This window comes from Pinus tabuliformis, chromosome 7 (genome assembly GCF_031772625.1).
Source record: "Pinus tabuliformis cultivar Carrire ecotype Pingquan chromosome 7, CPIR1, whole genome shotgun sequence".
NCBI lineage: Eukaryota > Viridiplantae > Streptophyta > Pinopsida > Pinales > Pinaceae > Pinus > Pinus tabuliformis.
Window position 1 is genome coordinate 1727054709 of NC_142293.1, and position 19865 is coordinate 1727074573.

The 19865-nt window shown below is 32.6% G+C and overlaps 1 protein-coding gene across 1 annotated transcript; it reads left to right on the forward strand.

Moving 5' to 3' along the window:
- Positions 1-963: 963 nt before the first annotated feature.
- Positions 964-1782, forward strand: LOC149255228 (putative purine permease 11). Its single transcript, XM_089454985.1, has one exon. The coding sequence runs from the start codon at positions 964-966 to the stop codon at positions 1780-1782; it is 819 nt and encodes a 272-aa protein (XP_089311111.1).
- Positions 1783-19865: the final 18083 nt, after the last annotated feature.

Sequence of the window (19865 nt, forward strand, 5' to 3'; positions counted from 1 at the left end):
ATAAATTGTTCATTTCGTACCTCAAGTGTGGTTGGGCGTATTATATTTAAACCAGATTCTACTACTATGATGGCGAATAGGATTTGAAGATCATCAATTGTATGAATAAATAATGCAAAAAAAAAAAAAAAACACAATATACTTTCAGTCCAGCTCAGTTTGGAATGACCCTCTTCATTCTTTTGTTGATCACAATAGCGCATGACAACTTCCGATGTAAGTATATAAAAAATGAACCAATATCACGAAACAAAATAATTTTTTCTACGCAGAAAAGGACAGGAATATTCATCCTGTGCCGCCATGTACCGCCATCTTCCACAAGTATCTCCGTCGAAACATGACTACTCACGTTTGGTTGCAACAGAATAAACAAAAGGCGAAAGAGAGTTGTAACGTTGAGGCGAAATAGAGTTGTAACGTTTAAAATTCAAGCAATACTAGCGGAAAATCGAATTAACAGTTTAGCCGGAAAAAAACGGAACAAATAAACAGAAACTATAACAACAAATAAACAGAAACTATAACAACAGTCAGTCTGGATGGAAATGGCGACTCTACCAACAAACAGAATTTAAAATAACCCTCTGGAAGGAGAAAGCCCAAAAGAAAAACAGGAATTTAAAATTTAAAATAACTCTCTGGAAGGAGAAAACCCAAAAGAAAAACAGAAATTAAAATATCAGTTTGTAAGGAGAACGCAAAACCAACACAGTGGAATTAAAATAACAATTTGGATGGAGACCTGGCGACACAACAAACAAACAGAATTAATATAACCGTTTGGATGAACAAACTTCAACGTAAATAGCTTGATTAAGACAGCTTAACGTAACTAACTTGACACTTTCATATATGTATATGTATTCTTAACCAAAACATGAAACCGGGGAGCCAGCTCTTTCATCAATATCACTTGCAGTTTGGCGGGAGGATTTCAGAAGTTTCTTCTCGTATGCTAAAATGGAGGTGGAGGGAGAGCATAATGAAATCAATCCTGAAAGAGTAAATGGCCGTGACATACTTGATAGAAATGGGAGAAGGCTGCAATGGTTGGTAGTTATCATTTGTGTTATTTCTTGGCTGCTGGGATTCTCGGCTGGGATCCGCTTTTTACATACCAAATTGCTACGATGGCTGGTGTTAAGCATAGGGTTGCCTATACCGTTGCTTCCCATACTAGATCCGCAAGGAAGATCATCAATTGCTACCGTTGGATATATTTACCTAACCGTATTATTGGGTGCAATGGCAGTTAAAATCTCACCCATTTATCCCTCCAGTATGGGTTTTCACTTTGCCCTCAGCATGCTTTGCAGTCAATTGTTCGCTCGTTTTTTATTTCGGACCGCGAAAACACCTTCTCCTTTGAATTCAATCTTCCTTCTTCTCTCTCGTGCTGTTCTGTCCGGACTCTGGTCCACCGGCGAAAGACCAGGAGTAAGCAGAGGCCACTTCATTTTGGGTTTTGTTTTCACCATTTTGGGCTTTGTTTTCCCACTGGCTCACTTTGCATTCGAAGAGGTTGCTGCAGAGGGAGGTCTGGTGCTTGCTGCGATGTCGCTGTCGTTTCTGTTGATGACAACAGCTACGTTTGGTATGGTGGGACTGATTATCAACGGAGATTTTGGACACCTGCGCCGACCAGAAGACCACGTTTTCAGACAAGACGCACAGGGCTACTTGATCACTAACGTAGTCTGTCCAATAACTTGGCAGACATTTTTCCTTGCATTCATAGGATTGGTTTTCTTGGCATCTTCTTTATTTTATGAAATGTAATCAGAACGGTAGCATCTTGCTTGTCACATTGGCAATGCTATAGGGACTCGTGGAATTTATTTCATATGTCACTCAGTCCAGCCATTGCAATTTCATCTGTTTTCAAGTTTACTTCAAAGACATTGTATTGAATTTTCTTCCAATCTTATAAAATTTTGTATCCGGTGGGTTTAAACCTTTTGTGTGCTTGAATGAACATTTATATTGGCAATTTCCTTCCATTTTTTTGGATTGCACTCTGAAATAACTAACACCCTTTTGTGATCAGGTTTGGTTCAAATACATTTTCAATTCTGTTTGTCAAGACTGTCCTTAAGTTTTCACATGGCATATTAATAGTTTGAAAGAATGATACTATTGGCTTCAAATAACAGGAGAGAGAATGTCTAAACGAAGAAGTTATACTTGAGAGTAAAAAAAAACATGGAAGGCATCATACGAAAAGGAAATGAGTATGGAGTACTTCAGAGGGAAATAGTTGCTCAGAGGTGATTTATTTGTTGAAAAACAATTGCCAGAAATAAACGGGAAAGGGTTCAAAGCGGGCAAGCTGGAAACAGAATATAAATGCAATTTGCATAAAGTTAACAAAGGGGTTTTTTCTTGCAGAGAAAAGAGTGATAGAAATTGAATAATCACTCGGAAGAATTGTTAATTATGGATGTTCATGCTGTTGCACAAGCATGCTTTTGTCATGATAGTAATGCAATCTATTATCTATATGTACGCTTCCACAAAATCCCTTCCACTACTTTCAGTTGCAACCACAGTCGTCAATGTCCTGATTTATTATCATTTTATACATAGAAAACAGAATTTCATTTTCAACTCTCAATCCTGTGAAGAAATGCACGCAGTTATTAGAAGAATATGAAAATAATTTCGCGAACTGAAGTTGTATTTAGCATAAACCCAATGAATGTTTTGCGTCGTCCATTTTAGTAGAACTCGATGATAAATCTTTGATATCCACCAGATTTGTGCGCTGATAGATAAATACAGAGCACATGTTTATAAGCAAATTTTTCATGATATTGATCATTTTAAAATTTATTATGACTTTGTATAAATATTATTAGAGTAGCCATATAAATGAAATAAAAACACCTCTTCGCCCACTGGCCAAACTTACCATTCCAAAATTCCTCAATTATTTTAGGATCGCAGAATTAAAAGTTAATTGATAGTGATATATTGCCAGAGATTTGTATGTAAATTCTTCTTTAAGGCTCTTAACCATATTATACACCAATGTATCCATAAAAAGCTCAACATATATGAGTTGAATATGTAGTTAAAAAATTTCTAATTATTTTTAAGTATTTTTGGGCATACATAACCATTCTATTATGCGTTATTCTGAATTGGATTATTGTTTGTATTTTTAGTTGTTTCCTTTCCAATATGTGTATTTTTTTATTAAATTAAAATATAACCCCGGTTTAATTTATCTTTTCTTGAATTCTTTTTTTTCTCAAAGATATATGAGATAAAACCGCAATTTTAAACAAAGAGTTAAAACCGCAATTTCAAACAAAGAGTTAAAAAGATTCCCTCCTCTTTTATAACCTATACCATATTTTTTATAATAACTCTTTAAATTTTAAATGATAATTTATCAATAAATTGAAACCATTTTGATAATGATATTTTGGTCTATATTAAAAATAATGATAATTAATTCTAAGAGTTTATTTGGCTTATTACCAAATATCAAATTATTTACCATATTTTTTATGACTTAAAAAATTAGCTAATATTAATTTGGTGAGAAATATTTTGAAATTGAGATTAAATCTAGATATTAACATCACTTTAGGAGAAAGTTCCTTTCATCTTTAATTTTCTTAATATCACAAAAATTACATATTCTTGCATTTTAAAGTGTTTTGGGACTACTCCAACTAACATATTCTAACATCTCAAGGTATTTTGGGAACTATCTAACTCCAAATTTTGTTAATGTCACTAAAATAAAATATTCTTACACCCTAAAGTGTTTTGAACGTCCATACTCTCAATGTCACAAAAATGATATATTCTTACATCTCAAATATCTTCCCAATTTTATTAGATAGCTTATAAAATTATTCTTATTTTGTGCAATCTTGATTTTTTTTTAGGATTAACTACCTCTTATTATTATTTTGTACTTCTTTATCTCTTCATTCTTTCTTTATCTCTTCATTCTTTATTAAATGATAAAAAAAAATTATAATATTTTTTTATATTATTAAAATTTTACAAAATGAAATCTTATTTTTTTCTCTTAATGCTATCCCACCTTATGACTAATTCTGATTGTAGTGTATGAGTAGTTTTATGCTATCCCACCTTATGAGTAATTCTGATTGTAGTGTATGAGTAGTTTTGATTGCAGTGGGAGACACTTATACGTTATATAAAAATAGTTAAATATCTTTTTATAAGAATAATCTACTTTTCATTATATATTTACATTTAATTTATAATTTATAATTTATATTTTTCCATATATTTTTTATTTTTTTATATTTTTTTTTCTGATAGTTCATTTTATGTATTATTTATTATTTATTTATTAATTTATTTAATAATTTAAAGCATTACATTAGAGTGTGTAGAACCATCACATCACATCCCTTGAAAACATACAAAATATCATTAATGACATTGCATGGGAGCTCTTTAGTTCTTAAATTGAGATATGGCATTATTCAAAGATCTAATTGTGATTAAGAGATAGGTTGATTACTAAGCCTTTCACTAGCATTATTTTTTTTTTATTCACTTATGATGAGATTAGCATGGAGAAATGTCTAGTTAAGGACTATGAATTAGGATTAGTGTTAATTGTGTTGGCTATCTGTAGCGAAAAGTGTTTTGGTGAATCTGACAAATCAGAAAGGGAGAAAGATGTAATGACCCCAGTTGAACATGTAGCTAGGGATTTGTAGTAGGAATATTAGGAAATATCTAATTCTTTAGTTGTTACATATAACATTGAACAATGCATTGATGTATGCAGGCTTAAAGGAAAACAATAAAAATCCCTTAAACATCATGGTATTTGATATCATGAACTAAAATGTTGTAATCTAGATGTTTCTAGTTTACTGATGCACTATGATTTTTGAAAGAAATGAAAATTAATTTAGAAAAGAAAGAAAGATGATTCACATGAAGATCCATTTTTTATTGTTGTGAAGATATGATAAAAATTAAACTTTGGGATGCTCTACAACATTTATTTGGTCCTAGTGAGAATAGACGTTGCCCTATAATCGGTTGTAGTTGTTCTTAGAACCATATTTTTGTGTAGATATGATAAATTTTAACCTTTGAGATGCTTATGTTACAACTCCACCATCCACCAAAGACCAATAAAAGATATTTTTTCTTTATATACATATATAACAACAACATACCTATTGTCATGTATGTTATCGTTTTCCCATGAAGATGTTATGGACATGGTATTAGTTATGAACTCTCCATCCATCCCCTCCTATGAATTTGAAATATCTATATGAATTTGAAATATACACACACATATATATATATATATATATAAACTTATTGCATATATATATATATAAACTTATTCCATGAGTTTATTAAAAGTATACATTTGTAGACTTACCCATCGTAATGTTGTTCCTATTCTACACTTAACATTTGATACTCACCTATGTTTGGAATAACCATCAAAATGCATAGTATCAATGTGGGTATACGCCCCTTGACCAACAAATGGTATTGTTAACTTGGGTTCATTCTAGGGTTCATGACCTTGATATTATCTTTATCTAGCAGGTATGTGTGTACGCCCTTCTCTAAGGTTTGTAATGCATTTAGATATTTTTTATGTTGCTACCATCATACATAGCCTAACTTATATCTCACCGATGTGTATTTTACTCACCCTTATCATGTGATTATACGAACTCCAATGTTTCTAAATGCTTCCTATTATGCTCCATCATGGGAACTATAATTTCCAATCCTCTTACTCCACAGCTACCTCCTTCACATGGAGTGTATGTGACCACATTGATAGCGTTTGGATGGTTGAGATGTGAGATTTGCAATCTAGGGTTTAGATCTAGTTCCGCAACCCTAACCTTTATATTCTGTAGACATTTCATTAGTATGACAGTTTCTCTGCTGCTTTCTATGCCTGGTGCCTTTGTAGTGTTACTCTTTAATCCATTCTTGGCTCATGGCCTCTCAGTGGCACACAAATATCATGGTTGCAATGAGAACTATGTTAGCCTCAAATTTGTCATTTCTTCAAGCTCTACAGGTAAATTTTGTTTGTTTTTCTAGTTATTTTGCTCCCCTTTTTATGGAATTCTCGTGGACTGCTTTTCATCACCTCTGTTTTTCATTTTTGATCACTCTACTTCCCAAGTCGATAAAATTATGTTCCTTCTACTCTGGTTCCAGGTATATCGCATATGTTGAGGACCCTCTTTTCCCACTTCGCTACTCAATTGGCTTCAGGTAATCTTGGTATTTCAATTCGCTATACTCCGCTCTCATTTTAATTTTTCCAATGTTGTAGAATTTTCATAGTCACAGTCACTGACAGGCTTCATTTTTTTCCATTTTTGATGTAGGGGCGATGAAAAACTAGGCTGGCCAACTTAGTTCAGTGACCCAATTGTCAAGACATACAATATAAATGTTTCAATGCATACTTGGATTTTTATTATGGCACAAACACCTCTATAGTCCCATTTTTTTATCTCAGCCTATAACAAAAACCTCACATTTCTGGGGCTTTCCCCTAGGGAACAACCCCTCTCTGGCTTTATTGAATAAGGCTTGTAGCGAAACCCTTGCTAGGTCATCTTTTTTTTTTCCTATTTACCTTTGCCACTTACGGTTATCTCTAATTCCCCACTAGCGGCTAAAAGGTTACTTGTTTTCTTTGTTTAGGTACAGATGGAAGCGTGTTTTCCTTTCTTAGATAGTGTGAACTTGATTTCTCATGTAATGGTTTTTATCTTGTTAAAACCGACTTCAAATTCTAGAATATTATACTCTGTCTCCTCTGTCTTTCATGTATAAATACTCATACAATAACTCTCTAAGTGCAGCCAAAAAGCATGGTCAACATTGACATTCAAACACTGTGGTTTTCAGGTCAGTTACATTCCCTTTTTGGGGTTCCATTCAGTTCACTGTTTCGCTTGGATTCATGGGAAGCCAGGGTTAATGCGATTCACTCACAAACGAACATCTCATGAGAAGTTTAGGTGTTAATTTCTTTAGTGATGGAAATTTTTTCTTTGTTTCCTTTATTTAGTTTGTATCTCCTAGCACTACTTTGTACAAGCTTATACTCTAGAGCCCTTAAATTATTATAAGCATAGGCTCCTATTTTTTTGTATTGTAAAGTGTAGTCCTAACACAATGAAAATACCTATGTGTAATTCTGTAATTCTATTATAGGAATAGTTTGTTCTCTCATAACTACTAATATAATTAATCCTTAATAGTTTCATTATTAATACAACCTGTTCTAGGTTGATACCGATCCTTCTTTTTCTTTTTCGAGTAATGATATCTATGAGTGGAAATTTACATGTATTTATATATATTTTTCTAAGTTCCATTTCATGTGTTGTATTGGTTGAATTCCTTACTTCGCTCTCTATACCATTTATTGTTCTACATGTATTCCAATAATCTCAATTCTTTCATTCTACTAGTCAATTTTGTATATAAACCAAAGAAATAGTTATTATCTTATTGGTCTCTTGTATTCAACTTCTTTTCTAGTTTTCCTTCAAATGTCGCGTTTAATATGACCTGTTAAGTAATTAGTAACTAGGTGAAATTTTTTTAACAGTTTGTCTACTGTGTGAAGTTGCTTAAGTTCTCTCCCACTAGAATTTGAGTTCCTATCAAGTATATTTAAGGAGAGACTAAAGTATGCCTAAGTTCTAACATAATTTCCTCATAATTACCCTTCCTGGGTTCATTAATTATTTTCTACTAAAAAAATTTTGTTCCTCTACACCCTTCTACATGTTATCTCTTATACCTGTAAAGACCATGTATGCACAATTTTGTTGACTTTTCATTTTTTCTTAGACTTAAAAATATTTATTAGTAAGAAAGTCAGAACCTTGTAAGTGTTGGATCCCACCCTTAACGTGCTTGGTTGCATTCATACATAGCGATGTAAGACTTTAAATTCCCTTGATTCTTTTTGCTCATTATATGTAGTCAACTAAATTGTAAAATCCATACTCTCTCTTAGAAAGAATTAAAATTACGAATAACAACTTGCATGCATTGTAACAATAAAATCAAATTTCCCACAAGCTAGGTTATAATGACAAAGTACATGCATCTTTGCAGTACATTCAATTTTCAAGCGAAACTAAAGTTATAATTACAGAGTGCATGCATCTTAGCTGGAGACAACATCTACCTATAAATCATCGTATACTAAAATTAAAATAAAGTAACAGATAATCTAACCATAACCACCAACTAGGGAACACTTGGAAATTTCACACCGTTTTCCACCCAACCTTGAATTGAATCCTCTAGTTCAACCCCAAGATGAGATGTATGTTCCAGGTATTAACAACCTCTATTGACACCTCAGTATGTATTTTATAACTTTTCTTCCATAATCAATTTTTCTTTCAGCGACGTCCCACTTTTGTGGTTTTGAAATTCCACTTGCCTAGGCTTTTTCCTTTAAAGCCTACTTCTCTCTCTCGCAATGCCTTATTCTTATCTTTTCTTAGCTTCTTTCCTTAGATAAGTGATTTAATGGATTTTTTCCTCCAATTTGCTAAATCTTATCTATAAGTTTTTATTATTGAATATTTACCTCAATCTCACCCAATAATGAGATTTTTGTTTTTCTTTCTTTGGCAAGAATCTCTTACTCAACTTCCTCATTCCCAAGTAATTTCACCCCTTTTTATTTATTAATAAAATTACTTATTACATAAGAATTTTTAATGTATTTCTTTAACCAACAATTTATGGATTTCCATCCATCTACTCTAACATAACTCAGTCTGGAAAATGAAACAAATATTACAGAAATGGAGGGGTATTAGATCTCCCCCCATTTTTATTTACATTATCCCTGGTGTTTAATTCCCAGTTACTTCCCCTTAGAAAAGTGTTGGATAGTTCTTTCACTTCTCATCTTCCTGCTCCCACATGGCCTCTTCGAGAGTAAAGTGATACCATTGCACTTTAACCTGAACGACAACTTGATTCTGGAGCAAGATCTCTTTATCATCTAGGATACAAAGTTTTTATGCCAGGAAGTATCCTTCGGGTTCCACTTGTAGCAATTTCCAATAAATTATGTGATACCCATCATGTACATATTTCCATAGTAAAGATACATGAAAAACATTATGCACTTGAATATGTCTAGGTAATGCTAATTGATAAGATATGAGTCCAATTTTGTCCATAATTTCGAAGGGCCCATAGAATTATGGTGCAAATTTTGTATAGGTTCCTGTCCTTAAGGAATTTTTTCTTGAACTAGTGGAAAATGAGAAATTAGTGACTAGCTGACTAAATAGATTAGTCACTACAACTTTTCCAAGTGAAATACTACCATAAATGAGAGATATTAAGTGACCCACCTAAAAATGACTAATTTAGTCATAGGTTAAAATATATCAATAGACAATAAGTACAATACAATTAAAAAAGACTAATGTGAATGACTAATTTAGTCTAATTACTACAATAATATGAATCAATCATTTGTGTTAGTCATTTTAATTGGTTCACTTCAATAATCTAAGCTTACAAGTGATAGGGGATTCAAAGACTATTATAAATTGGCCTTGTATTGTTATGAAGAGGGTTACTTTTTATTTTTCATTCTATCCATATATTTCTACTAAAATATTTTGCCCTCTCTCTACTTTTGGAGGCACGAAATTTTTCTTAGCCTAGCTCCTTAAGGTAAAATTTACATGTTCCAATGTTTGCTCCTAAGCAAAAAAGAGTGTGTTAACTACTTCTTTTAAAACATGATCAAGTCCTCTTGATTTTTTGAGAACTAAATTAGATTACATCTGAAGGGAAAGAGTCTTGGGTCTTAATTTAACTTTAAGATTAATCTAATGAGTTTGTGATCTAAGAAAGTAGAGAAGATGGTATAAAAGTACATTTTCCCCTTATCATTCATGACTGAAGATTATACCAAAAAGCAATCCAAACATTTTATATTAAAAACCATGATTTGTTCTATTGATCTTAATGTTTGTAAGTCCAATGTTGAGATAATAAATTTTATTCATTTTATCTCTAAAATAATCCTTTTTTTATTTTTCCTATTTTTATTAACAAAAATTAGGAAAACTTATCTAAACTATGGCACCAATCCACTTGTTGAAATTGAAATAGAGTTCGCTTGGGGCAAACGCACTTGTTGAAATTGAAATAGAGTTAGTTGTAATGAGAAAAGTAGCAGAAATGATTTAGAGATTGAATGTAATTTCACAAGCTTGGACTTTTACAATTGAGGGGACGATATTCCAACTGAGCCCTTCTTCACAGAGATCAATTTAGTATAGAGTGTGCTCATGTGATATTGCTAGTGATTAAGGCTTGGATTAAATGTGGATATCTTACACGTTTCCACTCACTTTATATGGAGGTTAGTAGTAGCCTAGTGAGTAAATATAATGAGAGGATTGAAATAAGGCATTTCAGGGGTTATTTAGTCCATCTCTAAGATATTTCTTTCAATTAACTAATATTATCTATTGGGGTTTGGCGGAAATGGGAGGAGAAAAAGCATCAGAGGGAAGGAAAGGGGCAGACGGTAAGGAATAGGTGATTACAACATTGGAACAATAATTTGGGTGATGAAGAGAAATGGGTTATGGTGCCCCAAAAGAATTATGGGTAAGAACGAGTTATTTGTGTCTCATATGATGTATCCTTGATCTAGAACTCCTATAAACAAACATATATGAAGAAATTCCAAATGAGTCTCAAATGGTGACTTGTTGCTGAAATGACAAACAACTTGATACAACAATGTTGAATATATGTTAGATTTTCATCTCAAGTCTTAGTGTCATAGTGAAATCCCCTAAACAAATGAACAAGCGTCCTACTAGCAATGTGTGTCTACCCATTCATTTGGGGGTGAAAAGGAATGCGTTGATTTTGCATAATATCCATCACATTCCACAATGCCTTCCAAAAATGGTTACTGTCTCTATCTAAGGTTATGGACTCTAGAAGCTCAAAATGCATCCCATACGTTTTGGAGAAATAACATCGTTACGTCTTGGCCAATGATACTTGCAATAAATCAACAAATTCATCTTGTGGAACCACTCCACTACCACATATTACTCATCATGACTATGCCAAGATCCATGGATACATCAAAAAATGGTATGAACAATATATCTTAGAGGAAATACTAGCACACCACAGTTTGCATAATTAACAGTTCTCACATTGCAACATGTGCCAAAATGCCATCACAGGAATAAATGTGCACCTTTGCGAAAATAATGGAAAGAACGACAATTGAATGTAATTTCACAAGCTCGGAATTTTGCAATTGAGGGGACCATATTCCAACTAACCCCTTATTCATAGAGCTTGGTTCAGTATAGAGGGTGGTCGCGTGGTATTACTAGTAGTTGAGGCTTGGATTATGTCGACATATTACAGGTTTCTACTAACCTTTTATGGAAGTTAGCAGTGAACCTATCTAGTAGATACCATGAGAGGATTCAAACAAGGCAGTTCAGGGATTTTTTGGTCCGTCTCTAAGAGTTTTCTATCAATTAACTAATATTCTCGATTGGGGTTTGATGAGAGTGGGAGGAGCAAAAGCATCAAAGGGCGGGAAAGGGGAAAATGTTAAGGAATAGGTGATTACAACATTTGAACCATAATTCAGGTGAGGAGGAGAAATGGGTTATGGTGGCCTTGAAGAATTTTGGGTAAGAACAAATTATTTGTGTCTCATATGATGTCTCCTTGATCTAGAACTCATGTCAAACTTCTTCGTCAGGAATATGTGAACATGTCAGCTTTCAGTTTCTCTTCACCTCTTATTTATTTGTTTTATGATATGAAGCCCTGTAATGGGCTTCTAGTTGCATGCTAATAGGATACAACACAATAGAGAATACACTTGATTTTTCTGGAGGAAATGCCAAATAACAAAATGTTGGATGCATTCCCCATCTATTTCCAATGCAATTATCTAAATCTATAATGTAGAAATCCTCATTAGTAAATATTTCCATGCTTGCATATTTTATTTTCACTATTGTTTTTGTGCTCAACTTGCTTTGACATCATTTACATGTTCTCAAGTTTAAGACTGAAGAAATGGAGAAAAATAAAAGGAGTCGTAGAAAACACTTTTATTTTGTTTCCAATTCTATCTATGCACAATAGCCAAAAATAATAAAAATATATAGGATTGCCTAAGTCTCGAGTAGCATTCAGAGACATCAGTTCATATTTGATTTTCTGTCATGATGTGTTTTTTTTTGTTTCATTTTAAGTTATTATTTTCTATGCCAGTGAAGCCAAGGGCTTAACTAAAACTCAGTTCTTATTAGACATCCACATTCTCATAGGAGGGGGACACACTTTCGTATCAATGTCTTGTGTCAGATTCACACTTTCATAGAAATTTTGCGTGTTAGTGGATAGCGTGTATTTAGTTTTCTTAAGCAATTAACTAATTCATTATCTCAACAACCAAATTTTGTATAGTGATAAATTGTAGATAATTATATCGAGTCAATTTTTCAATGTATTTAGTTTGTATTTCCATATGAATCAATGGCTTATCATTTCTTGACATCCTTATGCTCCTTTGATGTATGAATTAAAGGAATCTTCTTTCCCTTGAATATCCGGTGAAATCATATTGTAACCTAGGGAAATTATAAACCTCCAAAAAAGCAACTCGAGGTTAAAAAATTCGTGGTTTGGAATATATTTTATTACCTTTCTTTCTTTGGCATTGGATGTCTATTTTGGTCAAGTGGTGAGTTGGAGAATTTTGCGCTTTCTCTCTCACACACACAATATCTATATGTGTGTATTATATAATTTATTTCGAAGAAACCATATAGGGAAACCCCTAGGAACTTCCTTTCATTTCATGGATGGTGCACAATGTAAAATTGTCAGTGTTAATTACAACTCTTGACCTGATAACAACATTGAGAGAGGCACACAATAGACACAACCATCCTGGGGAATTGACCCCAAGGCATTTTGCATAACTTAAAATACCCAACGAGTCAAGTTAGTCCATAAATTCTCTCACAACACACACATGTGGGTGTGTGTGTGTGTACATGTTCATGTTTTCACCACAAAAAAAATGCAAATAGTAAAAAATGAAACAGATACATTACATTTCTAAAATTCTACCTCTACACAACACGATACTTTAGTTCAGAAAAAATTTTGGCCACATTGGAATATACCAACATTATTATTAGAAAGAACCAACCAGATCCATATAAACGATAGCTACTCTATTGCATGTGCATGATGCCATTACAATCCATACTCCACAGTAAAAGAAATAATAAACAGGAAGACTACCAACTAGTAGACCATGAACATCATCTAACTATGCCGCCAGAGGAATTAGTGGATGAGAAGATAAAGAAGATTATAGAAATTAGAAGAGTGGATGTTCTGAGATAACACCCTCATTTTCCTCCATAAACTTCATCATTCTAGCCTCCAATGAACACCAACTTTAGTTAAGAATCAACCTTGGAGTTATGTTTACAAATATTGTGAGCAAAATAGACTGTGTAAAAGCTAACTCTCATAGTCGATACCTACTTCATCACTAATTGAAGATGTAAATTTTTCATGGTGATTTTAACATTGAGCCAATCCAGTGAAAATGTTTAGCTCCCATAGACCTAGACTCTACTTACATTATTTTTAATGGCTAATCCAAGAAGCACTACTAGGGTTGATATATTGTCCCAGTTATTGGTCCCTTATCCAAGAGCAAATGAAAAAGATATATAGTTAGAGGAAGTAAAATAAAAACAATCCCACGCACCATATTTACCTAAATTTTTCAGTGAAGTTCCCTCAAAAAATCTCCATGGGTGAGAATCATCACTCAAAAAAGAATTAAGAATAAATCCTAAAATCTCTCAACTAATTTTATCCAAGAGACAACAAACACATCAACCACTACATTTTTTTCATTGGAATGTTACTAAAAATTAACTCAATATAATATGCCATGTATAATAGAACATAGATGCTTTTGTACTGACAATAAAACACAATACTACTTTTCATAGTGGAATATAACAACAAGACTAATTTTCATAGCAAAATATTATACGATGGTAAATCTACCAGTGCATAAAATATACACCACTTTTTACAAATTTAATCAACAACCAAACTTTGTTATATTAACCAAACAGATAATACAATAGTCTAGGACTTTCGTACTAGGGATAATGGTCCTCATACATCCACTAGTCTAAGATTACAAGATAAAAGATACATTGACCATCTAGCTGATGTAGCATGCAATCACAGCTTCTTTTTTGTTTTATGTACATTATGGGTCCTTCACTTCCATTCTACAACACCTGCCTTTATAAATGCACCAACCCCTTTAGGCCGATGAACTCGGATATCCAATCTTGCCTCTAGATGTTCATAAGTCCATCTACAATCATGTCTTCATGCTCACTAGTTGCTCCTTCGTCCATCAAGGCCACAACACATTGAGACTTCTTGCCTATTGTTGCTCCTTAGCTACTAATGGATTTCTTCCTTATCATCCTATATATCGTCATGATTTTATTTATCTCAAAATCCATTTTCTTCCATATTTTCATAATTAGCTTTTGGTAATTTTTTTCAATTTAGGAATTATATAGTCCTTTTAATTCTTTATTATTCAATATAAATAAAATTGGTAAAAGACAATTAGGTCACAATAACGATAGTGGTAGCAAGATAAACGCAACATGAAAAAGGCCTTGGGAAATTCACATTAACACACCTGAGCCACACCAGATGTAATAAAGGCTCCATAAATATACAATAGAAAATTTCCAACTTCAACTAAGGAGGTGGAACATATACAAAATCTAATTAATGAACTTCTTTAATAAATTTGTGTATGTAAAATTATACATAAATAATATGGTTATTGAAAGCCACTTTGAAAACATAGCATCAACAAAGCTTATCACTATAGGAAGATCTAATAGATTTATTGGTTGGTTTGTAGGAACAACCCCACCAAATTGTATCAGTTATATAATATGACATTTTCCCATTTTCACAGATTTCATAGTATTCTATTTTTATCACATCATGAGGGATGCTATGACTATTTGATTCCTTTCATTTACATTCTTATTTAATATGTCCCTCGAACATGCATGTGGTACACCAAAGCTCCATTTTCCTCAACTGCAATGCTAGGTCTTAGATATATTTTTTCATTCTCTCTATAGTTTCTTCCAATCTTTCATCATTCAATGAGATTTCCCATTATTTTTCAGTTTCAATTTGCTATGATTTTCTCAGTGCTTCTTCATATGTCTTTATTTCATGCATTTGGATGAATGTTCTTATTTTCTAGATTGGCCTTTCCACAAATGAATTGTACTAAGAGGACCTTATTGATAACATATGAGATCTGACTAATTAGATTCTTCAATCTTTTGTTGTAATCCTAGACCTTTTCATATAGCATTTGTTTTATTTATTTTAGTTTCTACATCATCATACTCATCATCTACATCAACCTGCTCATGATCTTGTGGTTGTGAAGTCTTCTTAATTTTTCCTTCAGTCAATGTGGCCTTTTCTCCAACATGATTTTTGATATCAATGAGCAGTGTAAGCAAAATGAAGGAAATCCATCTTCTATATGTTAAAAATCATAAGACACATTTCAAAAAAATAAAATCATAACAAGTCAAAATCCACAAAAAACACCTTAGAAAGTATCAAGAAGTAAGGTTCATTACAAAGTACTCGCATTCTAGACCATTGCAATAATTCTCCATAGATATAAAAAAATATCACTGAATGTTATTTTTGTGCAACCTAATTTTTTTATTGTTTGCTTTGCGTTATTTGTTTTTGGGAATCAATATTGGGTATTAATTAACATTAGACATTTATTTCTCCATCATCTATCATCAATTTCCATCTGAAATAAATAAGACTTTATATATATATATATATAAACATAGGAGAAAGGAACCAACACAATTCCAATAGATATCATAAATCATGATGCCATTTATATATGAGAATGTTATACATCAATGCATTAGCAAAATTGAAAAATGACAAATATTCTAACACTAAAATCAAGACATGAAAATAAATTGTCGCATTAACATCATCCAAATCACAAGATTAATCTTTATCAACACCAAATTAATATGAAATCAACAAAATTCTTCATACCTTCAAAAGAGTTAGTATTCCAAAATAGAGTGGGGACAAATCAACACCTTACATGGAAAAAATGAAACAAGAAGTTCCGTCAAAACAATCAACTAATAAAAACTCCCAATGAAAATCAACCTAGGATGGACTTGTCCATATAAAATACAAAAACTTACTTTAGAAATTTAAAAGTTATACTCTTTCCATTCTTCAATTGTGATAATATTAAGTGAAAACACACATGCATGAATGAAGACATGGCATTTTCTTGATCATGCTTTGACAACAAAGCATCCATGAATGGATAGGAAATTTCATGAGGATTATATATTTAACCCCACATAATAATATAAGTGTAATGTGAACTAAATAAACTATGGTACAACATCTCTACCATGGTTTTCTCGATCCGAATGGCATGAAAATAAAATAGAATAAGGCCAAGTGCAAGCACGGGTGCCATTTCCCAAAATATATAATCCTTCAATGCTTTAAACCCACATAAAGCTCGTACCATGCAACAAAATAATTCATTGTGTTTTTCTTAAAGCTTCCAATGAAAGTAGAAAGAAGGATTTCATGTACTTGTGTTCCACAACCAATCCTTAGCGTCTCACAACAAGCTATAGTGGACTAAAAATGGAATGGCTTCATTTAATGTATCTAATATCTTCACATTAGTAACCACATAGGTGTTTATAAACTTTCCACCTGTCATTTCAATATTTGTGCAGTAAAAATATTTCATTTATTTATTTCCAAAACATATTGTTATACTCTTCAAATAAATTAGTAACGGGATTGCAGTTCACTGTTATTTATTCCTAAATGTGGCTTGAAATCTGCTTCAACATTGGCAAGTCTTTTAAAATTTTGTTTGAACCTTTTCATGATTTTTTAAGGTGGTGTAAAAATAATGGCCCCACTAACACAACATAGTAAAGGTTAGTTTATTAAATATCTTAGGTGTACTATGGAATACAATCACCAGCGTTACACATATAGTCAACTTGTAGGATCAGATATGCTTTCCATGGGTCTACAAAAATATATGTTTTATTATTAAATCCTCATCGATAGGAAATAAAAATGGATCCTCCGTGGCATGACCCTTGAGGTCCATAAATGGATAACTCTTTATTACTTTTCATGGATAGTTTCTATAATTAGGATTTCCTTTCCTTAAAAGGGTTTACATTTAAAGCATTGGTGCATTAGGAGCATATTCTTACTCAAATCACAAATTCAATAGCCATATTCGAATTAAGGAAAATTCCTTTAAAAATTTCTCTCAATAATTGTTGAATTGAGCTAAGGTGTCTAAGGTAGATTGGTGATGTGGCATCTCTCTTTACAATGGAATGAATGGATATTCACATTAAATTATGGTATGAAACTTTTCATGATCTTTTAGGTGGTGTAAAACTAATGGCCCCACTAACACAACATAGTAAAGGTTAGTTTATTAAATTCCCTAGGTTAGTTTATTAAATTTCCCAGGTGTGTCAGGTGGCATGACCCTTGAGGTCCATATATGCATAAGTATTTATTATTTTTCATGGATATCTTTTCTAGTTAGGATTTCATTTCCAATTGAATTTTAAGAGGGAGATTAGAGCATTGAGCTTACATTCCTCAATATCATTTAATTACCTCCTATTTTGATATATTCAAGTGCACATTCATCATATGTAAGTAAATAAATTCCAATTATTTCAAGTATACTCCCTTTTGGGTGGCTCTTCAAGTAGTTACCCCTTAGGAGGTGATATATCTCACTTGATATCTTTCCCTATAACAAGTAATCTTATATCTATAAAACTATCAACACTATAAAATCAAATATGACTCAACATATACAAATTAGGATATGATTTGAATCTAAAGAAACCTTGGGAAAGAAGACCTAATGGTCCATTTTTCATACCAAACTCAACGTACCCACATAATTCCATATAATTATTTCTTCCTAATCATGTTTTTACCTCATCATATTCCTTTGTTGGTGTAATCATCATATCCAAGTGTCGGATATAAAATAATAAGCTAAATCCTTCTTCTAATATTCCATCATTCAATCACAATAGATATTTATTTTTCATCATTCTCCCATGATCTAAGGTATTTGAAATAAAGAAATATATTATTCATTTTATTGAATTTTTTTATAGGGATAAAAAAACCCATTAAACATGATTGAAAAATGGACATTATGCATAGAAGTTTCATGTTATCCCAATCTAGGACAAGAAATCATTACTTATGTGTTATATAGTATTGCGACGAACAAAGTCCTCCAAAGGAAAAAGAATCTACCTGGAAAGAAAACAAACAATGAAGCATATTATATTGCATGGAGAGAAGGCTTAGGAAAAACTAGGGAGTATGGATCCAATGGAATTGTAATCTTCACCAATTTTTAACTTGTGTGCAACCAAACGAAAGGCATGTACCAAGGAAAAAAGGAGAAGTTAAAACAATTGCATATAGAAGAAAAAATTATTGCTAGTCAATTTAAATCATTTAACATAATTGATTATGCAAATGTTACTAGGATGTATATTGATATATTGTATGGGGAAATTCAAAATCAAGATTTGTGTGTGAAAGACGAACTGGTGTTGTTAGGACTCCACTATGTACCATTTTTGCTATATATTTTGACATCACTTTACTCTTAAAACCATGAACCTCAATATCTTTTTCATTCACTTTATCCCAAGGTATATAGAAACCTCTTCTTTATTATATGGTTAATCTGTCTTACATTTAATTCCACAATACTCTTATATTTTATCATTTATTGAAGTGCATTGTTGCTAACACAAGTCAAAGATCGCAGATAAGTTATATGCCTTGTTGGGAACGAGCGGTCGTTGCTGAAACAGCTGACGCCGTTGCTGAAACAGCCGACTCCGTTGCTGAAACAGCTAACTCAGTTGCTGAAACAGCCGTCAAGCACGCAAATCCCGTTATGCGTAATTTGCGATTCTGGAAGAACTTTTTGTGGATAATAGCAGCAGCCTGAAGATACGGTTACCTGGATTATCTTGAAGATAGCACTTCTGTTGTCTCGGTTGTAACAGTATCTCTTTTTAAAAGAACAGAATAGTCTTGTTTTGAACAGAATGGAGATATTCGCTCTCATGTAAATTGTAAATGATGTCTCCTCTTTAAAAAGAGGAGACATCATCATTAGAGGGGGATTGAATTGTAATTCACAGAACAACATTGTGTGAGACAGGAGCTAGTCTCCTTTTTGTAATGTATCAGTTTCTTGACAGATGAATAAAGACTTGTTTTGAGCGTTCCAGTTTAATTCTTTCTCCTGGGGAATCTTGTGAGAAGGAAAGGGCCTGCCTTCCTCACAAGATTCACCCCTTTTGTTCCTGTAGTTGTTTATTTCTTTATGTGTTTGCACTTTCTTTAATTCTGTTGCTGAAACACTAGTTACATGGTTTGCAATACTCTGTTTCTTAGCGCTACACGTATTGAATGCACGAGTGTATGATGAGAGCATGTGCTGAAGATCCCTGTATAAAGGGATAGGGTCTTGCTCCCATTGATTGCTTTCTTTTACCTGCAGTGTGATTAGAAACAAGAGGACAAGTGCTGAAGGTTCCTGTTCTTGGGAATAG

Excerpts from the sequence above, each read along its gene's own strand:
- LOC149255228 (XM_089454985.1), top strand. The coding sequence starts at position 964 with ATGGAGGTGGAGGGAGAGCATAATGAAATCAATCCTGAAAGAGTAAAT.